At 37.8% G+C, this 24151-nt stretch overlaps 3 protein-coding genes across 5 annotated transcripts in view; 1 reads left to right on the top strand and 2 right to left on the bottom strand.

Moving 5' to 3' along the window:
- Positions 1–2733: 2733 nt before the first annotated feature.
- On the top strand, positions 2734–10449 carry LOC143207591 (uncharacterized). Its single transcript, XM_076421253.1, has 5 exons — positions 2734–2962; positions 7765–8229; positions 8868–8988; positions 9337–9460; positions 9781–10449. The coding sequence occupies exons 1-5, from the start codon at positions 2872–2874 to the stop codon at positions 9967–9969; spliced, it is 990 nt and encodes a 329-aa protein (XP_076277368.1). The 5' UTR covers positions 2734–2871; the 3' UTR covers positions 9970–10449.
- Positions 9868–16735, bottom strand: LOC143207592 (uncharacterized). The gene is made up of 3 exons (XM_076421254.1): positions 13755–16735; positions 11846–12148; positions 9868–11022 (listed from the first exon to the last, which is right to left on the bottom strand). The coding sequence occupies exons 1-3, from the start codon at positions 13989–13991 to the stop codon at positions 10819–10821; spliced, it is 744 nt and encodes a 247-aa protein (XP_076277369.1). The 5' UTR covers positions 13992–16735; the 3' UTR covers positions 9868–10818.
- Positions 16736–18583: 1848 nt separating this feature from the next.
- The window catches only part of Dnt (tyrosine-protein kinase Dnt), a 37406-nt gene continuing 31838 nt past the window's right edge, over positions 18584–24151 (bottom strand). For all 3 annotated transcript variants that reach the window (XM_076421251.1, XM_076421250.1, XM_076421252.1), the window contains 3 exons: positions 23464–23756; positions 21913–22072; positions 18584–21529 (listed from right to left, as the gene is read on the bottom strand). In XM_076421251.1, coding sequence (XP_076277366.1) covers positions 21281–21529; positions 21913–22072; positions 23464–23756 — 702 coding nt within the window. In that variant the 3' untranslated portion in view covers positions 18584–21280. The remainder of the gene's footprint in view (positions 21530–21912; positions 22073–23463; positions 23757–24151) is intronic.

The raw sequence follows: 24151 nt of genomic DNA, 5'->3' as shown, positions 1-24151 counted from the left end.
TCATTATGGGCACATCAATGTTTCAGAAGGATATCTTGATTGTGACCTTGACTGTGACCTCTCCGAACTCTTCAGAATTTCGGCTACTTTTGTGCACATTTAAAAATACAATTCCACTGCGACAATGTTGACAAATCTGAGAGATATTCGCTATTTTTATTTACAAACAGAGAAATGTAGAGGTAAAATATTAAATTGTCTCATTTATTATAGTGATCATTCTGTATTCGTGATTGAAATAAATATATAAGAATATAAAATATATATAAACAATTTTTAAGGGATCTGTTTAACATCTTTACGAAAGAATACAAATGATTGCGTTATTCTTTTATGGAGTTTTCCCAAAGGAGGAAAACCTTTTGTGGAAATTGGTGTAATTCGCGGTGAATAATCGCGGTAATTGGTGAATTACACATCGGTGTAGTTCGCGATATTTTGTTAAACACACAAAGGAACCGCAGTGTCAATGATTTCTACGAAAGGAGCAGAACATAGTGATTTGTCGATTGCAACCCAATAATCAACTAACCGCGGGCAGATCCTGATCGATTCATCGATAATTCATCATCGACGCATGCGTTCTCTTGTTAATTGGAAAAAATGACGAATGAACTGTCTCGATTATTATTTATCGATTATCAGCTGCAACAAGATACGTAAATAATATAAAAGTATATATCAGTTACATTACATATGCATAGTTTTACCAACGACAATAATAAATCTCGATTACACACTTGAATGTGATTAACAATTTCTGCTGATCTAGTTATTTAAATTTCTTTTTAATAGAAATGATACACGGTTCTTCGAATGATCAATGCAAATGTAAGAGATCACTGGGTGAAAGATCAAATTCAAAACAGTGGAAAATGATGCAACACATTGCCAGTTTGCCAATATAATTTATTGAAGTTCGCGCCTTTCTTTCTTTTTGAATTTGTTTAAAATATACAAGGTATCCAAGTTGTTCCAATTTTAACCAATATAAGCGCCAATTCTTTATTGTAATTTTAGAATTTTTCGAGTTTGTCTTTTTTGGTTGAAATGTGTAAAGTGTGTGAACATCTTCAATTTCAAAATTGCTGTCAATCAAAAATCCTATGGATTTGTTGATCCTTCGATCGCCTACGCTCAATTTCGAATGTCTCGGTCATTCGCATGATCCAAAAAGTAAAAGCTGATTGGTAGACGCTGTGATTGGACTGGACAGGATCTCCAAGCGAACAACCTAACTCCAAAATATCTTCACTCCGTAATCATCTATGATATTTAAAGTAAACAATTGTTATCGTTGTTATTATAAGGTTATCAAAATAAAAATTGCGGAGTACAAAGAACAAGAGGAAAAAAACTGGATTTTGGCTGACAATACAGATCAAGATCACTGGGTTGTTACGCAAGGTCAATGCGAATGATTTTGTTTTCCATTAAACATAAACAACTAAAAAACTATACCTCAATGTGGATGTAAGTTGATTCATATGTTATCTTCATGCAATTATCAAGTAAAGAAGACAGGATTTGCAAAATGATTCACTGTTGTTTGCGTTGCTATAATGTTCAGGATTTTTCCTTCGAAGACAAACACTATGATGGAAACACTTGTTCATCGTTATTTTGTAACATATATAACGTATAACGAGTAAGGAAACGTGAATACAAACACAAAAACCTTGCTAATATTGAATACACAAACTGAATTATAAGAGGACATATTTACAGGATGCAGTAGATTGCTTATTTAAATACGATGATCGAGTATTAGTAACTCCACAAAGTTTTCAAGAGAGTGATTACAAAAATTATAATATTTACTTAATGAGTACATACATATGGATGTGCTGTTGTATGTACAAATTGTGTGACCGCAAAAGTATTTGTAGATTCAAGGATGTCAAATTTTTTTGATCGAAGTGCACCAGTTACCAACGTTTTTAAATTGGCTGTACAACGAAGTTACGAATGATTCATTGCGATGGTCACGAATTGGACAATTTATTGATATTTACTAATATAGGTACTAATGTATTCATATTTACTAATATACTAATATATTGATAATTACTAATGTACTTATATATTGATATTTACTATAATGTATCTATAATTACTAATACATCTATATTTAATAATATATCTATTATATCTTTACTAATATGTATATCTATATTTACTAATATGTGTATCTAAATTTACTAATGTATCTATGTATATTTAGTAATGTACTTATCTATGTATAATTACTAATATACAATATATTATATGTATATGTATGTATTGATATTTTTATTATAATATATCAATATTTACTGATGTATGTATATTTACTAATATATTTATAATTACTAATGTATGTATAATTATTAATATATCTGTATTTACTAATATATCTATTATATTATATTATATCTACTAATATGTATATCTATATTTACTAATGTATCTATAATGACTAATATATTTACTATATTTATATATTTATATATTTATATATTTATATATTTATATATATTAATATATTTATATATTTACTAATGTATCTATGTTTACTTATCTATGTTGAATTGTAGGTACCGCAATACATATTTTAGTGGCGGAGCTACTGCAACGTTCGGTTTCCGTCGACATGCGGGGAGCTTTGAATTCTGCAGTTTTGCGTTTCTGTGCAATTTTTCACACGTGCGGAAAGAAGCCGGTACCGGCGAATGCTATATAAGATGACGGCGGTGCCAATTGAGACAGTCATTCCGGTAGAAACAGCGGCAGCGGCAGCGTCAGGACCATTCGAATTCCCGCGTTCGGTAGTGACACAACCAACTCTCTGGACAAATTTCGCTGTCTGTTTTCCACTGTTCCCAGACAATAATGGATACCAGGATCTTGACGTTACTCGTGATTATCAGCGTCGCGGGATCACTCGCGGATGTTAGCGTGCCGTTCTACAGAGTTCGGAGAAGTGAGTAGTCGTTCAACAAACACAGACACGCGAACACACACCGCTTTGCTGTAACAGTCACCGATGCACAAAAATATACGAAACTCTTTCTGTTATTAACACGTGGATACACGGGATTGTTGCGCGTGGTAATTAGTGCGATGCGGACTGTCGAACTGGCTAATTGATTCGTTGGTCCAAGTGATTCGCAAACGTTAACACACTCACACTTTTACTGGAAGAAGACTGGCCGAAGTTTGAATGCACTCTGAGTCTCGTAGACTTAACGGTTGTTTTTCGCGTGCATCATTGATGACTGCGCCGAGGACTTTGCAAACATTTACTGTAGACTTCCGTCTAACATAATCAAATATCGTAGAAAATCCTAGAAAATCAACGTAGCTCGGTCAATGAAATTCAAACAGTCAACATAAAATTCTGATTTTGTGCACCTTGAAAATTAATCATTGGTTTAGAAAATCGGGCAGTCCGTTCCCGCGTGAATGATCACGATTGGTTTAATTATCTACGGTCAGGTGTTCGTGGAAGCCTCTCCATTGTCGTCGAACTGGTCGAATATTAATTTCCGATGAAATCCTCCTCCATTGCGTAAGCCAAGGATAATACGAATTATCTCCAACAATAAGTTACGCAACGGCCGCGCATTTAAAGCGGAAATTTCAGGATAATTGAGAAACCGGCGACGAAGCAGCCGTGAAATGTTCATAAATTATTGTTAATCCGAGAAGTGTAGGCGACTCGAATCCGACGGATACGCAAATACCGAGGAATGCTTGTATTCGGGAACAGGTCCGAGGCTGTCGCTTCGTTATTTACATATTCGGCTTTCTTCAATGGCAGGAGCGAACGTCATTCTACGTTCTACGTCGAAGTCGACTCGAGAAATACTGCGATTTTGCTTCGGGCAATGCTTCTTCCAAGAATATCAGAATATCCGTAATTATTACTAAGAATTGTGCTCAATTATAGGTTTTGTGCACTCGAAATTCATCCGTTTGCAAGTCAAATTGAACCTTTTGCTAATCAATTTCACCTTCGCAAATCCATTTCATCCATCAAGAATATTTAAAATTACAATAATTATTTATTTATTTACAACATACACATGTACTTTCATTTGAAAAATTGATTTTAACCAGAAAATAGCTAGAATGAATATACGTATCTACACACAGTTTTCATACATTGCAAAGTTAATCTTTATGCCAGCGGTTTCCAACCTTTATATGTACTACTACGCCTCCCTAAAAAAAAATTTTTTTCCGCGCCTCCCTATCTTTTAATAGATATAATAATATAGACACGTTTTAAATAATAATAACTTTGTTACAAAAAAAATACTCCCCTGGCAATAGTCCGCGCCTCCCAGGTTGGAAACCGCTGCTTTATGCAAAATGAAAATTTTCTACCTGAATTGCTACGAACTGGAGTGAAATAGAAATTTATTTTCTTTCTTAATATGATTAACTGGTTGGAAATAATATAACAGGATTTTTAAAGTCTTCTAATGTTTTTACCGTTTTAATCTACACCTACTTATTTTTGCTATAAATGCATAAAATTCGCTGTTTAAGTCATAAATGCGTAGATCCGCTGGGATTCAACGACTAATTGAATTTTCTCGTCGATTAATCAAGATTCATTTGATTCGAATGAAATAAAGGAAAAGCGGAAGCGTTTGTGGGACTCTCCGGATGATTGAATGCGACAAAGTGTCAATAAAAGTGTCAGCAGATAATGGATTCCGTCCGCATGTCACGTTTCCGTAAAATGGGCACAGACTATACAAATGAGTTGGTGCATGCAAAGTAGCAAATCGGTAATCGATATTCCCTCACGTATGTGATATTAACTGGTCGTTTCTTTAGTGCGCTTCTCCCGATTCTATTTGTGAAACGTAACGCATGTTCCGATCAACAAGCGGCGATAATTCTTCGCGAAATTATTAACCGTGACCTCGTTTCGTTCTCGACCTTGACCCTTATCAAGATACTTTCCTTCAACTTCCTTTTTGCTCGAGTTCTCCTCGCGTGATTGAGATTTTTCTGCTATATCGAATGCACACTGTTTACATTTTCTGTAAACGTATAGTAGTTACATAATTATGAAAAACAGTTCACGTAATTTCAATGGAAACGAGAAAATGTTTGATAAGAGATTATGGATTTTTCGAACGTACTCTTGATTCCGCGTAAATTACATATTTTGTAAATACATATTTTGATTTGTGTTGCTGAGCTGTTAGAAAAATGTGTAATCTGACCGGAATTTTAACTTGACAATTAAACATTTCTTCTGACCCAGAATAATTCCAATGTATATGATTTCTTTTTCATTTTATCAAATATGATAAATTTTCTTTTTATTTATCAATTATGAACCACTTTTTGGTGATGTCATTTTTTGATTATTTTAGACTGCTCCTTTTCGTCCAAAACATTACCAGTTGTAGATGCATTTCCTCCCTATAAGATTCTGGGGTCAAGTTTGTTAAAAAATTAATACAGCTTGTGGGAAAAACATTTTTTTTGTGGTGTATCATTTGCAGGCTCCAGCGAAAGGGGTTCTTAATATGGTACACCTTGAGTCTCTAATATGACACCTAGTGCCATATTCGGCACCCACACCAAGAATGTCAATATACAGCTATACCCATATTAGGGAACCCTTGGTGGTGCCATATTGGGAACTCCACGTGGACTGATAATACTAGCTACTGGCACAGAGAAAATTAATTTCAGCCCAAACTAACAGTTGGCAAACATTAATATAAAGAAACTGAAACTACAGACATGTTCAAACATTTCGAAATAACTTACCTTCTTCGAAAAAGATACGATCGAAAATCTAACCACAAAAATATTCAACACGTGGAGGATCGATACCAAAATGTATAGAATGGTGCGATTGCACTGCACACTGTTGAGTAAACATGGTAAACTATTGTTTGAGGATTTTCTCACTAGAATGTGACTTCTCCTTTACAAGACATAAGGTAGTGCCATAATAGGCGACTATACCATATTTGGGCGCTTTACCCTAGTAATTGATTAAATAACAACATATTTAATAATGTAAAATGTAAAAAATATATTGTCCGGTCATTTATTCACCAATTGCTCCACAAACCAATTTAATTAACACGATCGTATCAATGTATGAAGACCGGAATAAAAGACAGTTAACAGTTCGACGTTTTCCGTGAAGTGTGTTAATACAGTAGACTCCCATATGACGCGATGAATAAATTGTTTAAAATTACTATCTGCACTGTACATTTACTGTAACATACAATACATACATGTGTACCGTCTTTTTAAACTAGTTTCTGGTCGCGTTATACGGGAACCTGTACTGTACAACTTTCAAATTGATGTTCCACAGCAGAACGAACTTTTCCATCATATTTCTGTTTACCAATGGCTAACAACGTCCACGACTTTCATTCTACTTTGCTGGGCTACTGGGGAATCCTAATATGTCCTCGTGAAGAAATCAGCGTTTCAGTGTGTGTATGTGTGTGTTCGAGAAGTTTCACGACGAGGCCGTTCTTGCATGTTTATTCGGCGACTCGGTCACTGTTTCCTCCTAACTCAATAGAGCTACATGGAACCCGTCTCGGAAGCAAAGAAGAAAAATAAACCTCATGTCTGTCTACTTTATCCAACGTGTTTTCAAACTTTCCTTCTCACACGCATGCGTTTTCGGTGAAGCTTTAGGTCTGCTGAGCATTGGAGACTGTCACAACACTTTCATAAAGGCCCGCTGTCTATCCATGACCATAGCAGCTCGTCAAGAAAATCGTTCAGAGTCGAAACATGTAGGCAGGGCTTGAAGGGAACTGTTAAAATTTTCAGTTTCTGATGTAACAGTAATTTTTCAGTGATAAATCTTTACTTTTTCGAAAATCGGAAAAAGCTCCTGAAGAAGAACTGTTTAGTTTTCGTATTAGAATAGTTCCGAGTGCAAAGGGTTAAAAGTTCCAAGTTTACAAGATAACTTTTACCTCGAAAAGTATACAGTTTCATTGAAGCCCTGCATTCAGGTGTTCGCCGCCAGTGGTGTATCTAGAATCTGAGACAGCCTCGAATGTTCGCTAGACCCAAGCGAAGCTGCCATCCCAGGAAAGCATGTGGGGAATAACGACGAGCAGCAAGCATCGCGGCGCGTATTGCTGGGAACAATTAACCAAACGACTATTGGTGTTCTGTTTCTGTTCGTCGGGGAAGGCGGCTCGCAAGAAAGCGATATCACGGCTGGCAGGGAGTTCGTCGAAACGCCGAGGGCGAAACGGCAATCGGTCTTCGAGAGTTCGGACACTGCTGAAAGCACCGCCACGCCTAAGCCCAAGGAATCGACCACTGTCTCTGCACCGAGCACAGCTTCCGTGAACGCATCCCCAAAGAAGCCTAATCCCACGACCAAGTCAAACCCGACGAATCCGACCCGTCCCACACCTGGTGGAAGTCCAACGACCTCCGCTGCTAATCCCACACCTGGTGGAAGTTCAACGACCTCCGCTGCTAATCCCACGCCTTCGAAAGCAGATCCTACGACATCTGCACCCGAGTCAACGGAACCAACCGACTCGGAGACATCGGACGAGCAGAAGTCGACGACTCCGAAGGTTGGACTTGGTTCTCGTATCGATTCCGAGGAGCCTGCCCAGGCGAAGAAGCCTCTGATGAAGCCTGCAGCTTCCGGTTCTCCCCTGCCTCCGAACGGATACCTCCAACCGCCCCAGTTCACCTTCCCTTCAAGCTACGGTACTTACGGTGATCCTTCTTTCAACTCTATCCCAGGTCCTAACAATTACGCCTGGACCGGGACCCACAATGGGCAAGGTGCGGCTGCGTCCTTCGCCTCGGCTGGAGCTTCCTCGTCTGGAAGTTTCGCTGGAGGTCCATCGACTGGAGGATTCGGAGCTGGTTCAGGCTTCGGCACCAAACAACCCTCCCTAGGTAATCGAGGAGGTTCATCGACTGGCAGTTTCGCTGGAGGTTCACCGACTGGCAGTTTCGCTGGAGATCCATCGACTGGCAGTTTCGCTGGAGGTTCATCGGCTGGAAGTTTCGCTGGAGGATTCGGAGCTGCTTCAGGCTACGGCACCAAACATCCTTCCTTCGCTGATCGAGGTGCTTTCGTCGACAATACACCTGACACCGCCAATTTGAACTCCGGCTATGTGCCGAATTCTGGATACGTACCGAATGCTGGATATACACCGAACATTGGTAACGCTGGAGGATTTAGTTACAGTGGAGGAGGTAATGATACTGAAGACTGTATCGGGCGGATCGGATCCCATCGTCAAGATAGAATCCCGCGGATTATGCATGCTACAATGATCTGCGTTCAGTAAAATTGATAAACATTGCTCAGTGGAAATTCGCTTTAGAGTAGGATTATGAGCAAGGCACGATTCTTACGGGGTTTTATTAATTGGTTTTTGTATTGTCGATTGGAGATTGGCAAAGTTGAGTGATTTCAGACTGATGTGCATGCGTCGAGATTACGAGTATGTCGAATTATTAGGTCGTTCGGAAAGTTATTTCGTTTTCTGAAGGAAAAATGAAAGAGAATTTTTTGACCATGTAGAAGATGTTTTGCGACATTTTGTTCTACGGTGTTTTGCGATTTCTCAGGAAACTTAATGATCCGATGCTCGTTGAATTTCTGTGTTTTGTTAGCAGAAAATTGTGTTATATGAATGTTTAACGACGTTATTTGAAATGACATTTGCACCGCATAAAAAATGTTGGGCTGCTCTGTAACTGTAGGTATTGTAGGCTTGAAAAATTCAGTTGGCATACTTGAGAATTTCGTGTAGACTTGCATGAATTGTTCGTCCACGAGCGGATTTGTGGATTTTGGATATTGTTCACGCGTGTTTCGATGTTCACAGGCAATTCATTCCCGGATCCTACTTCTTTCATGTTCCCTGGATTCGCTCCGGACAACTTCCAAAGGCAAATGGACGACTATTTCAGGCAATGGCAAAACCAGTTCCAGAAACAGCAACAACAGTGAGTAAAAAAGCAGTGGGTCTTCCCGGCAAAAACATTTTTAATTTCGGATCATTAAAACGAAAAATATATTAAATTCGAAATAAGACAGGCATTGTAGTTGATACAGGTTTTGCATTCCAAATTCACTTGCAAAAGGGTGAAGTTGGAGTGCAAAACCTGTACATTAATTTCGTTGAATTGATTATTGATTTATGTTTGTATGAAATGATCGAGTCATCATTCAATTATTCGTATAATACTTTCTCTTACACCAATTTAACATTATACTTTTCCATTGTTGCCATGCGCAATGCATTGCTGCAGTGTACGTTTGTAAATATATTGTAACAATTACATTTTTAACAGGATCTTCGAGACTGCCAATCGCATAGGCACTGATGGTTATTCAGGACAACCGGGCGCTCACTCTGCTGTTTCCAGCATCAATCTGGGACCTCATGGAGGCTATCAAGCTGGCGCAATCAATCCGGTATGATCAATATTGTACCAGTGCAATTACTTCTGTTTCTTAAATGATTCCTTAAATGATTTCTTAAATGTTCAAGTAGTGGATGGAATTATTAATGTTTATAAACAAACCACATATTTCAACAAAACATATTACTCATTTTTCTCATAAATGCATCATATTCGCTGTCTACTCATTATATTTCTTTCTCATTCTCACCAGACATATCCACGCAGTTAGTTCGTTACTCACAGAATTTGCAAAACAGAGATCAATGATTCTATTAATGATGCTGAGGCTAATCCAGGTTTATTTGTCGACAACAATGTTCGATTTTGCAGGCTGCACCGGGAGTTCAGTCCAGATTCGGAGAAGAAATTGCACCACCCTCTGGAGGCAGTTACGGAGTATTCTCCAGCTCGAGTTCGAAGACCGTGGTTGGTCCAGATGGCAAACCTGTGTCACATAAAATATCGACGACCGGCGTCAACGACAATGGAAAAATCACTTTCCGCACCGTCGAAGATTAAACACCATCGACTGTGTAATACTAATTAACCGCTTTTGCAACAGCAACATACAAACTGTTGCACACGCAACAGCTTTTGTTCTCCTTTATCCTCTCTGAACCAAGATTCTTTGTAACTCAGGGTCACAAACAATACTTTGAATACTTTACTTGTCAAATATACTTGCATTAATGCCATAGAAATACTCATATATTTAAACGAAACTCGAACCGTCGGGTGCCTAAAGTCGTACGCTATTTTTTTCCATAATATAGAAAGAGTTATCTACCGTCTTGAACGAAAAGATCAAAGATCTAGGTAAAACAACGAGATCGCTAGGTAATTTTATGTTCCGAGACGATTCTTATGCACTGTGTATAAAAATTCATAATAAAAAGAAAAAGAGTTGGTGCTATGATTAGACAGCCGGAATAAAAATCATTCTGAAGTGTTACGTACAAGAAATTGTCGACAATAAAACTATAATGTCCAACCGATTAATTTCTTGTTATTAATCTCTTTACTTTGGTTGTGCTACAGTTTTTGTGGAAGATAATGTACTAACTAATATTATCAGAAATTGGAATTTATTTAAATAGTTTACAAATTCGTTCTTGTCATATATGACTATTAGACAGCGGATCTTTATGCAAAATAAAAATGTTCTACAACAATTGCAACAAACTTCTTTTTTAATACGTTCAAGAAGTTGAAAATAATGTAATACATAGTATATTTTTAAATTACAGCTTCTCATTTTTGGCATAAATGCATCAAATCCGCTGTCTACATATAATGTCTGTGTTTTAGTGAACTTGGCAATAGTATTTACAACAACAGAGTACTACTATAATCGGGATCAATGGGGTTTTATTTATTGCTCCTTTGAGTCTTGCTAAGTGGTGGCTCTATCTTATCGTCAACGACGGGCACAGCAGCTGGCCGTCCGCCATATTGTGGGAATAGTCTCCCAGTAAATTGCACCGGAACATGGTAACGCCACATAATTTGTGGCCTCTGAAAGGTTCTTCCACCTTGATGCCAAGGTTCGCCGTCTTGGAAACGAGTTTGAATCTGTAACAATTAAACTCGTTAACGACAAAAGTCTCGTCGCCTTCGAAACGAGCTCGAATCTGTAATCAATTATTACTAATAATTAATTTTCTTATTTTATTTACAGTGACTCCCACTAATATTCGGACACTCTTAAAAAGACGATAACTTTTCTAACATTGCACCATACGATTTTAACTTTTTTTGAGAAGTTAGAACAATTGAAGAAAATTACAAGTTGTCGGAATTGCAGAGAAAATACTGAAAGCTGTGCTTTACCACTTTCTTATGTGGGCTTATACGGAAAATTTAGAAAGCACCAGAATTGATTGACGCAGCAATGAGCTATAAATGTATAGAGATGGTAGAAATGGCAGTTTTTCACGATTTTCGGCCTCTAACTGCAATAAATCTAAGGATTTCGATGAAACTTTTACAATGCATATAATTGGCACAGGTCTACAAAACGTATTTTTTAAATTTTCAATGTAGGCCCACATTAAAAAGTTGTGAAACGCAATTTGTAGTATTTTCTCTACAATTCCGACCAATTGCAATTTTTGAGTGTAGTAAACTTAATTGCTCTAGTTTCTCAAGAAAGTTCAAATCGTATAGTCCAATATTAAAAAAGTTATCATTTTTTAATGGAGGTCACTGTGACTCAAAAGGAATTGTAACATCTACCCTTTTAAAATCTTCTCCATTTTTACTATTTTGCGTGTTCACGTTTATTTTTATCGTGAGTGTATAAAATCCTGGGTACGGTTATGATTAAAATTGATAATGGTCTGAATAATTACGTTCTCGTTAGTTTTATGGCTGTATAAAGGATGCTATGAATTACCTGCGGAATATCGTTACGCAAGTATGTCGTCGGTCTTGAGGATACGACAGGGTGATCATGCGAACCTTCTACGCCTCGAACGCCATCGACAACCGGAATTTCATTGACCTTAGAATCCATCTCAGGCTTCGTTATTATTCTGAGGTGCACGTCGGTTATGACGTTACCCTCGTCATCACGGGTCGACGACATTGACACTTTGCAAACACTATTTTCACAACCATCCAACCTTGGTTTTATTTCCTTCCCGTCGATAATAATCTGGACATTGTTTATGATCTCCGACATCTTCGACCGGTCTCCCTGGAAACATGTTTTGCATACTGACCATCAGTACTCGAATGGTGACATTGAGGTGTCATTACCAGTACCATTATTCAAAATATTGTTTAGGTTATCCATTTATTATTAATTTAGATATTGTATAAGGTGTAATATACCAATTCCATGTCCATAAAGTTTAAAAAATTATAGGAAATGGAAATATTCCACGTCGGAAGAGATGTTTAATTTTTAAGAGTCACAAAACAAATGCTTGATCGGGAGAGAAACAGCCCGGATAAATTAAGGCCCGATCGATAATCGAGACCTGAGGAAATAATTAAAATGTATGTATATTATATTCCAAAATAAATTTTTATATTTTGGTAAATTTACTTCCCTTCATAATATTAGATGATTTCAACAACTTCGTGCCCGATTTTAAAATAAAATTCAATGTAAAATTCAATACAACTTTATTAATCAATTATACATATAGTCGCCATTCTTCTCTAATTCTAGAAAATTTAATCTTTTTTTAATTTTATTTTAACCAATCTTTTAATCAAATCTTCAACCAATCTTCACAATTTAACCATTGAATTTTATTTTCAAATCGGGCATAAACTTATGCAATCATCTGATATAATCATATTTAAACACATATTTGTTTATAATCGGGATCCGGTTAATCGAGGTCCTACCGTAATTCCATGTTTTTATCCATCATCCGTGTTCCCGAGTAAATGTCAACACATTACTGTGCTTTATCTTTTCCACAAATATGTTTCACATCACGAATTTTCACCGCAGCAATTTCTTAAATTCAAGTATGATCTTGCCGGAGAAATACAGTAAGAATATGTCAATAAATTCGTTATCCTACACTTTTACCATTTACTCGTGTCATAAAAAGTGTTTTACGCGTAACGACCTCAAGGAATTCTACTGTCAGATACGGATATATATGTGTGTGTGTGTGCGTGATCAATTTATGTCTCTGAATTTATGACGTTGCGCCGAGGTTCCCGTAAATCCATAACCAACCAGAGGTTTTATGATCTCGACCGTCAAATAGGAATAAAGAATGTTCTGACGTGCTGGAAAGTTCAGCAGTTTGCCGAACTATAAATGTCGATGGTAGAATTCGTGGTAAATGTTTGTTATGAGTAATGTAGATTAGATACATGTACCTTGCGGCCGGACCTGCTTCATTGTTTCGTTCGCCATAATATTCGGATTTACAAGACTGTTTTAATGTGAAACATTGATAGAAAGTTTCCTTCTCACGAGTTCTTACAAGATATACTCTCTAACAAGATTTGTCTCTTTAATCCTGACACACTTTGAACCGTTTAAACTGATTTTATTGGGACTTATTATTACGAGCCAGTTTAGCTACTTCGTAACAAATTACGTAAAATGGACGGGTTTTTTTATTGATTTTTTGAAAAATTATGCAGAACGGACCATTTCATTAGACACTCGGTAACAATTTACAGAAAACGAACCGCTCCAACAGTGATATATCACAAAACTGAACAAAACATCGATTTAAAGACCCACAGATTCTCGAAGTCCTGAATCAGCCTCGTTTCTACAAAAATAATAAATGAATTCCAGCTAGAGTGAATAAACATTGACTCACTCGTGCAACATCGCTGTTCCGCTTCCTCAGCTCTCCGAGTAAATAACTGAATTCAGACTGGCTGTTGATTTTGTTGAAATCCACGAAATCCTTCGAATCGAGGTCGCCGAAGTTCCGATCACGTTCGTGCGTCTCGAGGTCGATCTGCGAGGAGATGTCCGCGCAGCAAACAAAATTTTTCGGCGCGTAAACCACGAGAAGAATTGCGACAATGATAGCTTTCATCCGTTCCTCCATTGTTTGCTCGCAAGGGGTATAGTCTTTTGTCACGAGGAAGATTGACTGTCGTGCGAAGGAGCTGGTCGGAGAAACGGATGAGCATTGGGACAGGATGTGTGTAGTACAGTAATGACAATGATTGCCGTACAGCACGCGTAAGAAAATTACAACGACCTCTGGAAACTGGCGGAATATAAAAAAAAAGGAAGTTGGACTCGCGACGAGACCAGGCTCCTAGAAAAAAATCCGAATAGCTGATCTTAATTGCTTCCTGAAGACGTATCTGCCGCGCGATCTCGGCCAGCATCGAGCATTTTGGTATTACGGGCAATTAGAAGCGAATGGGAGTGTCGGCCATTGTGTGTAGATTGAAATATGATGGAATAATCAACGCTGCTTCCAATCAGGTTTTCCTTTATCCGTCGTGATAATTGTTCGGTACGATTTCATTTCTTCATTTGCATTTCAGATTTATTTTTTGTGATATTATATGCGCCCGTAATTATGAATGTGGTCTAAGTGATATATTTCTTGTTTCGAGATTTTTAAAGGAAAAGGATATTAACACTACATGAATTCCATAGAATCTTTAGCAAGCACTGTATAACGATTTATTTTTGACGATATCGTGAAGATTACGTTAAATTTATTTAATAACTGATAAACTCAGTTTTTTCTCAATTTTCACTTATTGTTAGACCACTTTTGTAACTATGGGCACATAGCTAGGGTAAACTGTACTATTGCTGGCACTGCAGTAGTTATTGGAACTTTTTATTTAAACGGCAAATATTAAGAATTCCTGGTATATAAAATCATTTTATATTGCTTCTTATTTATAGTTCAAAGCAACGTTGTAAGTTTTCATAGCAGAACTCCACATATCGCTGCTCCGGAAGTATAATGACGCAAGTGTAAAATTTTGTAAAATTTACTTTATTGTGTTGACGGGCTCAAAAATGCATTTACTAGATGTTTGTAAATCGACATAATGTAAATCGAGGCTGGTATTTATTATTTTATAAATTGAAATAACTTAAAAGTTGCAATAATAACCCACAATGTCTATAAACTACTCTCATAGAAGAATTAAACTGTATCTTCAATTTTTGCAATTGTGTCATTATACTTCCGGAGCAGCGATATGACTGTTAGCAACGCTGGTACATCCAGTAAGACCGTCGGATGACCACAGTGCAGTGTAAATAGTGCTTTATTAAAATTTTCGTTGCGAGTAAGTATACTTTATTGCTTTATAACTTAATTTCGGACTGTACTACAGACGTAATATGTGCGTATATGTTTAATTATAAAACAAATGGCTTGTTTAACGTTTACTTCTTATTGTGCCAATGACTGTTCATACTATTTGTCTTACGATTGTTATTCACTGAATATATTTTATAATAAATGATATATGACTCGTAAAACTATATGTAATAATAGCAAGTTAAGCTCGTTTAAACATTTCAAAAAAAGATAAAAAGATTTTTACTACGATTTTGGCTTAGGGTGCCCATCATTGTACAGTTTACCCTATATGCGTTTACTCATGAATAAAAAGTATCATGGTTTCTGATACAGTTGAGCATAAAGGAATGAACCACTAAATGAATAAGATATTTTTTGCTAATTTTATAAATTAGCCTCTATCTTTATTTTCGCAGTAGTTCATTTGAAGATTCTTGATTGCAGATCAAACGAAATCGAATTAGAAATGAAGATAAGGGTCGCCTGGCAAGCAGATGCAACGTAAAATGTTTATTGCGAATAATGCGAGCGCAAGCTCTGTGAAATTGCTTTTGCCAGGATGAGATTCGATGATGAAAAACGGAGCTGAGAAAAACGGAGCGGTGCCGTAATTGATGTGATGTTGCTCTTTCGACGCGGGAAACAACGACTAACTACTCTGAAATGCACCCTGTTGAAACGCCATCGTTGCCGTACGCAAGGGGCTTGAGCAATTTTGCATTCCCTCGTTTACGTTCAACGTTCGCCTAAACCTCTGAGCAAACGGAGGGTCGTGGAAGCTCATTGAAATTCATTAAAACTGTTCGCGCATCTATCCGCCCCTCAACGGCTGCAGTAATCGATTTCTCAATCGTCACACTCGTTTAATCCGACTTTAATAACGTCATGTGTGACGGCGTTGCCTCCTAATCTTAATACGCTTAAATCAATCTCTTGTTATCCCCTCTAATTATTATATTCCAGCCTTATTTCCTGTTAATGAAGAAGCGGCACGATTACGGAAACAGAAAATTAAAGTAATTATATTTGATATTCATTCAATTATACCACTCACAAAATTATTTGTAGTTTCATATAGTATATGTATGTTTCTTTTTACACGACTTGCGACTTAGGTTACACTTTGAAATTGTCGTGCGAAGGATAACCATGTAATTAGAAAACAACTCCGTGATGCGAGGAATTATCCGTCAACCGAAGGAAATCATGTTACGCAAGTCTTCCAACGTTGCATTAAAAGAACGCTGCAACATTGTCTTTAATAAACTCGATACAAATAATTTTGCAACGCGACAGTACGTAGAATCTTCTAGAACTGAAAATGTTTAATTTTTCATACATGTGAAACAGACTTTAATGTATATCAGAGTTGGGCAAAAATTTAATCAACGATTGACGAATTTTTTACTTCAATCGTTAATTGCAATTAACAATTAATCTCCTAGTTTAGTCGTTAATCGCAATTAACAATTAATCTTCTAGTTTAGTCATTAATTGCGGTTAACGATTAAATACTTTTTAATCGTTAATTGGGAATAACGGTTACATTTCTACTTTAGTCGTTACGTAATTGCGATTAACGATTACATTCCTTTCAATTGTAATCGTCAATCGGATAATTGATTAATGATTAACTGCTGAAATTTTGAAATGAACTACGGAATCAAAACTATATGAATACTGAAAAAAATGTAAACTGAGTTTAGGTGTACTGTCTTTTATGTTTTTTTTTTATGATTTCGTTTTTTGATCAATGATTGACAATTAACTTCATCAATCGATTGAATCAGTCTCCGATTTTTCGATGATTTCTTTTCTTAATCAACGATTGACGATTAACTTGAAGACTCTAATATTTTCAATTGATTCGTGAAATAATATTCGCCTAAAGAATTGAGAAAATTTGCAAGTGATTATCAGACAGCGGATCTTTATACAAAATAAAAGGTTGTCTACCTGGATTGCTACAAACTGGAGTAAAATAGAAAATTATTTTCCCTCTTAATATGTTTCATAGATTGAAAGTAATGTAACAATACATTTAAATTCTTCTAACGTGTTTACTGTTTTAAATTACTGTTACTCATTTTTGTGATAAATGCATAAAAAAGGGTGTGTAGTGATTATACTAAAAAAGCTTCAAATATTCTTCACTGCCATGGGTGCTCTTCCGTCGCATCGTGGGCTTATGGGTACCGTCATTATTCCGTTGGTGTAGAATGTCTTGCGGCTTCCGCGAGCTCAAAAAGGTTTAAAAGTTTTCCGGCAACCTAACACATAGTCAATGTCCGGTTTCCCGGGAACTACAGGCACGTCTGGCTTCCAGACACATTTACTGCTGATGGAGCGTAGGAAACGGAGTGGTTAATGTACCATGTCTAACCGTGTTCACGTTTCACAAAAATCGAAAGTGCTCGGCCAAACCCACGTTATATATTCCAGGAACAAAAAACGCAAAATTGTTTAATTCGAAGGTATATGCGGATACATTCATGAGACATTCAATAATAAAAATCGCGCAAAATTTGATTCAATAATATTCGTGTTACTTTTATCAATGTAAGGTACTCGATAAATCTAGTGTTAGAAGAAATGATCATTTCACCATGTTAATATTTATTTTTCAAGGCACAACTTTTTATTATTCAATGCAGGAACTCAATCAATTTATTTCTTGGGACATATGTTATAATAAAAATCGCACAAAATTTGATTCAATATATTCGTGTTACTTTTATCAATATAAAATGATGGTTTTTGGTACTCCGTAAATCTAGTGTTTGAATAAATAATCATTTCACAGTGTTAACATTTATTTTTGAACGCACAATTCTGTATTATTCAATGCAGGAACAGTATGATTATTTCGCAGAGATTGTCACCGGCAATTTAGAAGAAGAAACGAGGCTCCGACATCTTGCTGCATCTCCGCTTCCCATTTTAGTAGCAAGCGAAATTCACTCGTCCTCGTTACGGAGATAATTTCGAGATTCCTTTAAAACCCGCTGTGTTTTGTCGTCGGTGTATCCGATTACACGCGAAACAGAGGCAGCAAGGGACACCGGAGAATTAGTCGTGTACTCATCCGTCATTTTAAACAAGACGTCAGGGTGGCGCCATTAATTTTGTCACTCGACGTCGCCGGTGCAGGCCGCACGAATTACAAGAGTCGTTTACGAGACGATATCTCACGGTTTGATGAACGATTTCCGAGAAAACAAAAACTCTTTCATTCTCCCCGTGGATGCTCACGTTGCCTCACCCGCGGTGGAAGAATCGCCAGAAATAGCTGGGGCCTAAAGGGATCGCTCCCGTGGCTTCCATGGAAATGAGACTGGAGAGCTTTCGAACGTGAAAGAAAACAACCAGGTCGTGTATCAATCGGTTTATTGTGCTCGTAACGCCCGCGGTTTGTACATTATATCGGTCGACATTTTTCTACGTTATGTACAGGAATATCTCTGACTTGGCATACCGCAGCACCTATTCTTTAAAACTAACGCTTATCTCTACAGTTTCGACCATAATCGCGCGAACGGCAAAGGTTTTCCACTTTATCACTCTTTTAGCGGCAAGCATACACTCTGTTGTTAAGAATTTTTGTATTTTTTGGAGGTAGAATACTGCCACGAAAGCACACACAAAATCACAGTTACTTATTTAACTTTTAATTACTCGCATATGGTACTTACAGTCTCGAAACTTTAAATTTAGCGTTTCAAGCATAAACAAAGGTGTCGAGTACACTAGCAAATATCTATTTTGCATTGAAGAAGTTGTTCTATTCAATAGAAATTTATTTACGTTCGAGTCATATAAAGTTCCATGTGAACTTTATATTCCAGTGGTAGTAGACTTTGTAGGTCTGAAATATATCGGAATTTGACTAAATTCTGTCGAAGGATATATTCCAGCATTTTTTCGAAATTTTCAGAAGCCACAAGTGCACAAAGATTCGCGGTCTAATGGTCATTATTTTTCTATCCTTGCAAACAAGTTTCATTTACTTAATGAATTTCAATAAAAAAATCGCTTCTCAAGATTTATAAAAAGAACTGTGACATATGATTGACATCGCAGTCAAAGTGTTGATTTTCCGGCTCGCAGTGTGAGATCATTGAATTCTACAAGTGTAACGATGCGTTTTTCGAACGATCATGGTCAACGCTGTACGTCTACGGATAAATATGTACAAAAATACAAAAAGGATTATTGGCACACTCGAAATGCCGATGTGGCAAGCGTATCACATCGTTCAGAATCATTGAACTCGTTCTCCTGCCCGATTACGCAGCTTCCTGAGCACGAAATTGGCAGTTCGTCACACAATGGATACAATTTGGCAGTTTTCCGTCGTACCATTCGTCGTAAAATTCTATTCAACCGAAGTTTCTCGGGGCAGAACGCTTAGATACGGGCAGATAAGATACAAGATACTCGTGTTAGCATTGGAAACCCGAACTGTGTATCGTATACTGTGCGATACCACAAAAGGGTCGAGATACCGTCGAACGAAAATCAATTTCGAATATCAATCGCGTAAAGATCCCTCGGGAAAGCTTTGGCTCCGTCGATTGATCGACAAGTCGTTCTCGCAAACTCCAAGCAAACAGTTGAAGAGTTCGTTATAATTTCGCACAAGTAGATACATAGTTTTTGCGCGACCGTGGAGTCGAATAAATTAAGACACATAAACGATAAAAGATTATAGAAACCGATACTGGTCGGTTCGAACGCACGCAACTGGTTTCTGTTCATCCCAGAACTAATCTCACGAAGGTTTAGTTCGTTGTTTAAAAGTGTTGCGCGAAAATCGTGTCGAGGAACATCGATTTCTATTAAAGTAATTTGATTCGGCTGATTTAACTCGAATGAAAATAAATATTTACGCACAGTAAATAATGAACTGGCCATCGGGAAAGTTCGTAGAATCGATTTCCTTCCGAGCTTCGTTCGCGACTTATTTTGAAACGAGCAATTCTTCGCAACGATTCGAATAGTAAACGCAAGAACGCAAAGCGAGATCAGAATATTCGGCATTTCTAGAAATCCAACGTGCATACTTGTCGAACTTTTTCTCGATCGAACGTGCATCGCATTATCAACATTCGATTCAGTCTTAACACTTAAAGAGGAGACAAAGATATACATGTCAGTTTCTACAGTTACTCTTTGCCGTCAGCTAATAGAAAAATTACACGCGATCATACAACCGTCTCTACTCTATATCAACAAGTTCTTCTCGCAAATTTTCGGGCTCTCTTTCGGACATACTCACGCATTCTCGATATTTACTATACTACACTGAAAAGTAAATGTGTCGACAGGTCCCAAAAATCGGTTGGAGTGTCTCGTCTCGAAACCTGTTCGAAAGGAAAATATTTATTGCAACGTATCTCGCTTTTCTAAGCGAGGCTCCTCCATTTTCCCTGATTCCCCTACTCTGGCTATAGCGCTCGGATTACTTTCCTTACAATATTTCTCTAAACACTAAAGTTTGGCTGACCTAGTGTGGGAATAATACAAATTGGCAAGTAATTTTTGCGAATGAACATCGCAGTCCCATATTTGGTCGGTCAAATTATAGTGTGCTTTACACCAGTGCTGTTCTTTTATTGGACCCCCTTTTACGTATCGGTTTTGTTTATTTATTCGATGTCGGATCCTTCGTTACGGTATTAAATATACGTGAAACAATACACGTATACCCGTGTGCTCAAAATGACACGTATCGAAGTACGTGTACGTGAAATACACGCGAAATAGGGATCTCTAATTTATACATATACCGTATAAAGGCGGCATATATGAGAATAAAATGTTATTCATAAATAGGTTTCTCCGACAACAGAGAAAAAAATAAAGATTTCTTGACAGTACTGGTGCAAAGAATTATTTCCTCCGAACGAAGCGACGATTCTACAATCGGAGATGCTTGCTCCATTTAAGTACTAAAATTCTGTACAGGTGCTTTCAGTATATTTTTTTCCTTTACAAGCGGAATTGAAAGGGAATTCCACTCTGCGTGGAAGTTTCGCATTCCAAGAGCTTATCTATTAGACGTATCTGGTCAACTGGGTGTGGAAATCTTGTAGGCAAACGATCAATTGACTAAACGTCGGCCTCTCGTCCGCTGACATCGCCCAGCAATATGCCATGACAGCGAACAGTTCGTCCGGACAGTTGATTGGCTGTGCTAATCGGTAGCCGTCCCTCAGATACGAGGCCATTTCGAATGCGTCTACCTCCACGTATGGTTGCTGTGCCAGTGTCGTCAGTTCCCACAATAACACCCCGAATGCCCACTAAAATCACAGCAAAAGTACGTTTCCTTTACAACAACGTTGTTCACAGTCTCCCTAAATCAATTCTGGAATTCAATGATTTAACTCTGTTGCAAATGCAGACTGACGAAAACGGACATAGAAAGTTGACGAATGGAAAATTTCGATAAATTTTCTAGGAATGCTATCTGTGATATGTTTTAAAATTTTAAGTATTGTATACTCGTCTTTTAAGAATCAATAAAATTTTACAAATAATTATGCAGACAACTTTGTTCTTTCATTTTGCTCGAAAGATGTATGGGGTCCAATTACCCCTCTGCACACGGTTAACGTTAGAATAGCAGTACACAGAGAGAAGGTTTTCACGGAAAATTTGCAACAAATGCAATTTGTTAACTTACCACGTCCGAGGCAGTGCTGAACGTCTTGTTCAAAAGACTTTCAATGGCAAGCCACTTGATTGGCCGGTTCTCGTTGTCGCCGAGACAATGGTAATCCTGGGGGAACAGATCCCTGGCCAGAGCATTGTCCGTGATTTGAACCCTGAGATCGTCGTCGACGCTAATAAAAAGGTAACATCGATCGTTAAACGTCCCCGAGGCTGTTCGGACCACTGTCGCGACTCTTTCATAGAAAAGTTTACGCCACGGTGGTCGAAAATCGTCAAAACTCGAACCAAATTCACAAATCTCTTAATTATACATTTCTACTTAGGAGCAGGGCAGTTCAAACATTTTTTGGAATCGCACAGATTATTTTCGTACTGTCTTTTTATTACTATGAGAAACTACCCTTACAGGCAGAGTTGGGCAAAAGTTTTAATTAAATAAAAATTTCGAGTGGGTTTTTTCCAAGTGGGTTTTAAAAAACCCACTTTATTCAACATTTTCCTTTGAATAAAATGTTTGCCCAACTCTGCTTACAGGTGATATTTCACGCTATGAAAACAAGATTTGACGGTGTAGTGATTTTTCAAAAATGTATTTCAGAGAAAACGTGATCGTTCTAGATCATTTCTTCAGACATCAAAGTTCGTCCAACAAACGTACGTACTCGTACGATGTGTACACGTAAAAATCTGTAATCGAAACTGCGTACAGTTCGAAAGAAGTGGAGAATTCAAATTCCGTCCGGGCCTTTACGAGTTTGGAGCACTACGCGGCGATAAAAAGGGACACGGGGCACGTGCATACAGCTCGGCGAATCGAGTATGTTCGGCCCCGGGCTAAATTTGTCGAGCGGTTCGCGTGGTAATATCGAGAAAAAAAAAGGTCGCAAAAGAAGTAGCTGCCCGGAGCGAGCATTAAAAGTCATCCTTGCGGGGCGAAACAGTAGCTGCCAGTAATTAAACAGTCTCGGGCCAGTGTATTTATTGCTAATTAATGCCGCACGGCCAATTAATTCCGTAACGAAACGTAACGACCTTAAGTTTACGGCGCCTCGAGTGAATTATTCTGTACGGTGTGTTTATCCTTCGAGGGAGGACTTCCTATGGTCGAGCAGGCCTCGTAAAAACTAGAGATCGTGGTTTTGAACGAGTATTAATAACACACGTGTACACGTGTACGCGGGCATTCGCATACACGTACTTTAGCGCGTGTCATTTAAAGTATACGGATACATGTGTTCTATTCCACGTGAATTTAAATACGCGTGCATACGTCCTCATTGTAATTTGTATAGTTTTGAAAACACTGATATTGACTTATGTATCGGGACTGTGGTTTCAGAAATTCCGCGGTTGTTGGTGTTAACAATAAATTTAAACATCATTCTTAATAATGGTAAAAAGTGATCTAACGAAGTCAAAAGTTTCGTACGGGTTATGGTACGACCCGGAGAAAAATCAAGAGAGAGACAGAAAGAGAAATAGGGGAAAAGGCTAGGGAGAAAAACGTTCGTGTTGTGCTCGGTGTATTATTATAATGATAATTCAGGTTCTTTTGACTTACACGCAATTCCTGGCGGCTAGGTCTCTGTGCACCAGCCTCTTTCTGTGGAGATACTGGACGCCTTTCGCCGCTTGAAGGGCCATTTCCACGACTTCTTGCGTGGTGAGAGCCCTCGGTGGCCCCTCGCTGCTCAACTTGCACCTCAGCAAGAACCTCTTCATGTTCTTGTAGCCGGTGTGCGGATACAAAAGGAAAGGCGCGCTTCTGTCCTCGATCGAGACACCCAAAACGGGCAGCAGCACCGGGTGGCTTAAACCATACAGTGCTAATCCCTCGCGCAAGAGAAGGGCGACCTTAAGAAACCAAATTGAAGAGTACGTCAGAAAAGGGGTAAGCACTCACTCGAACGATAGTGGAGCGTCAAAGGGACTCCTCAGGCCCCGTTACCTGCCGCACAATGTCTTTCGCGTTCTCAATTAAAAGCCAATTTCATTTTCAATACGTGGAGAACGAATTTCCGTCACAGTCCTGGTTTCATAATGTCCAAAAAATATTACAGATTGTACTGTACCAAATTAAATATGAATGAGCTTCGTACTGATTATATGATAAACGTTTAACCCCTCGCCGTATTTGAACGAATCACGCTCGTCATGAAGATTTGAAACAAAGCCTAATATGAAATAAAATTTGATTCGTTTCTAATCAATATTTAGGCTACGACATTTTTGGGGATAGAGATGTTTTA

This window comes from Lasioglossum baleicum, chromosome 3 (assembly GCF_051020765.1).
Source record: "Lasioglossum baleicum chromosome 3, iyLasBale1, whole genome shotgun sequence".
NCBI lineage: Eukaryota > Metazoa > Arthropoda > Insecta > Hymenoptera > Halictidae > Lasioglossum > Lasioglossum baleicum.
The sequence above is the reverse complement of the archived record's forward strand: the minus strand, read 5'-3'. Positions and strand labels throughout refer to the sequence as shown.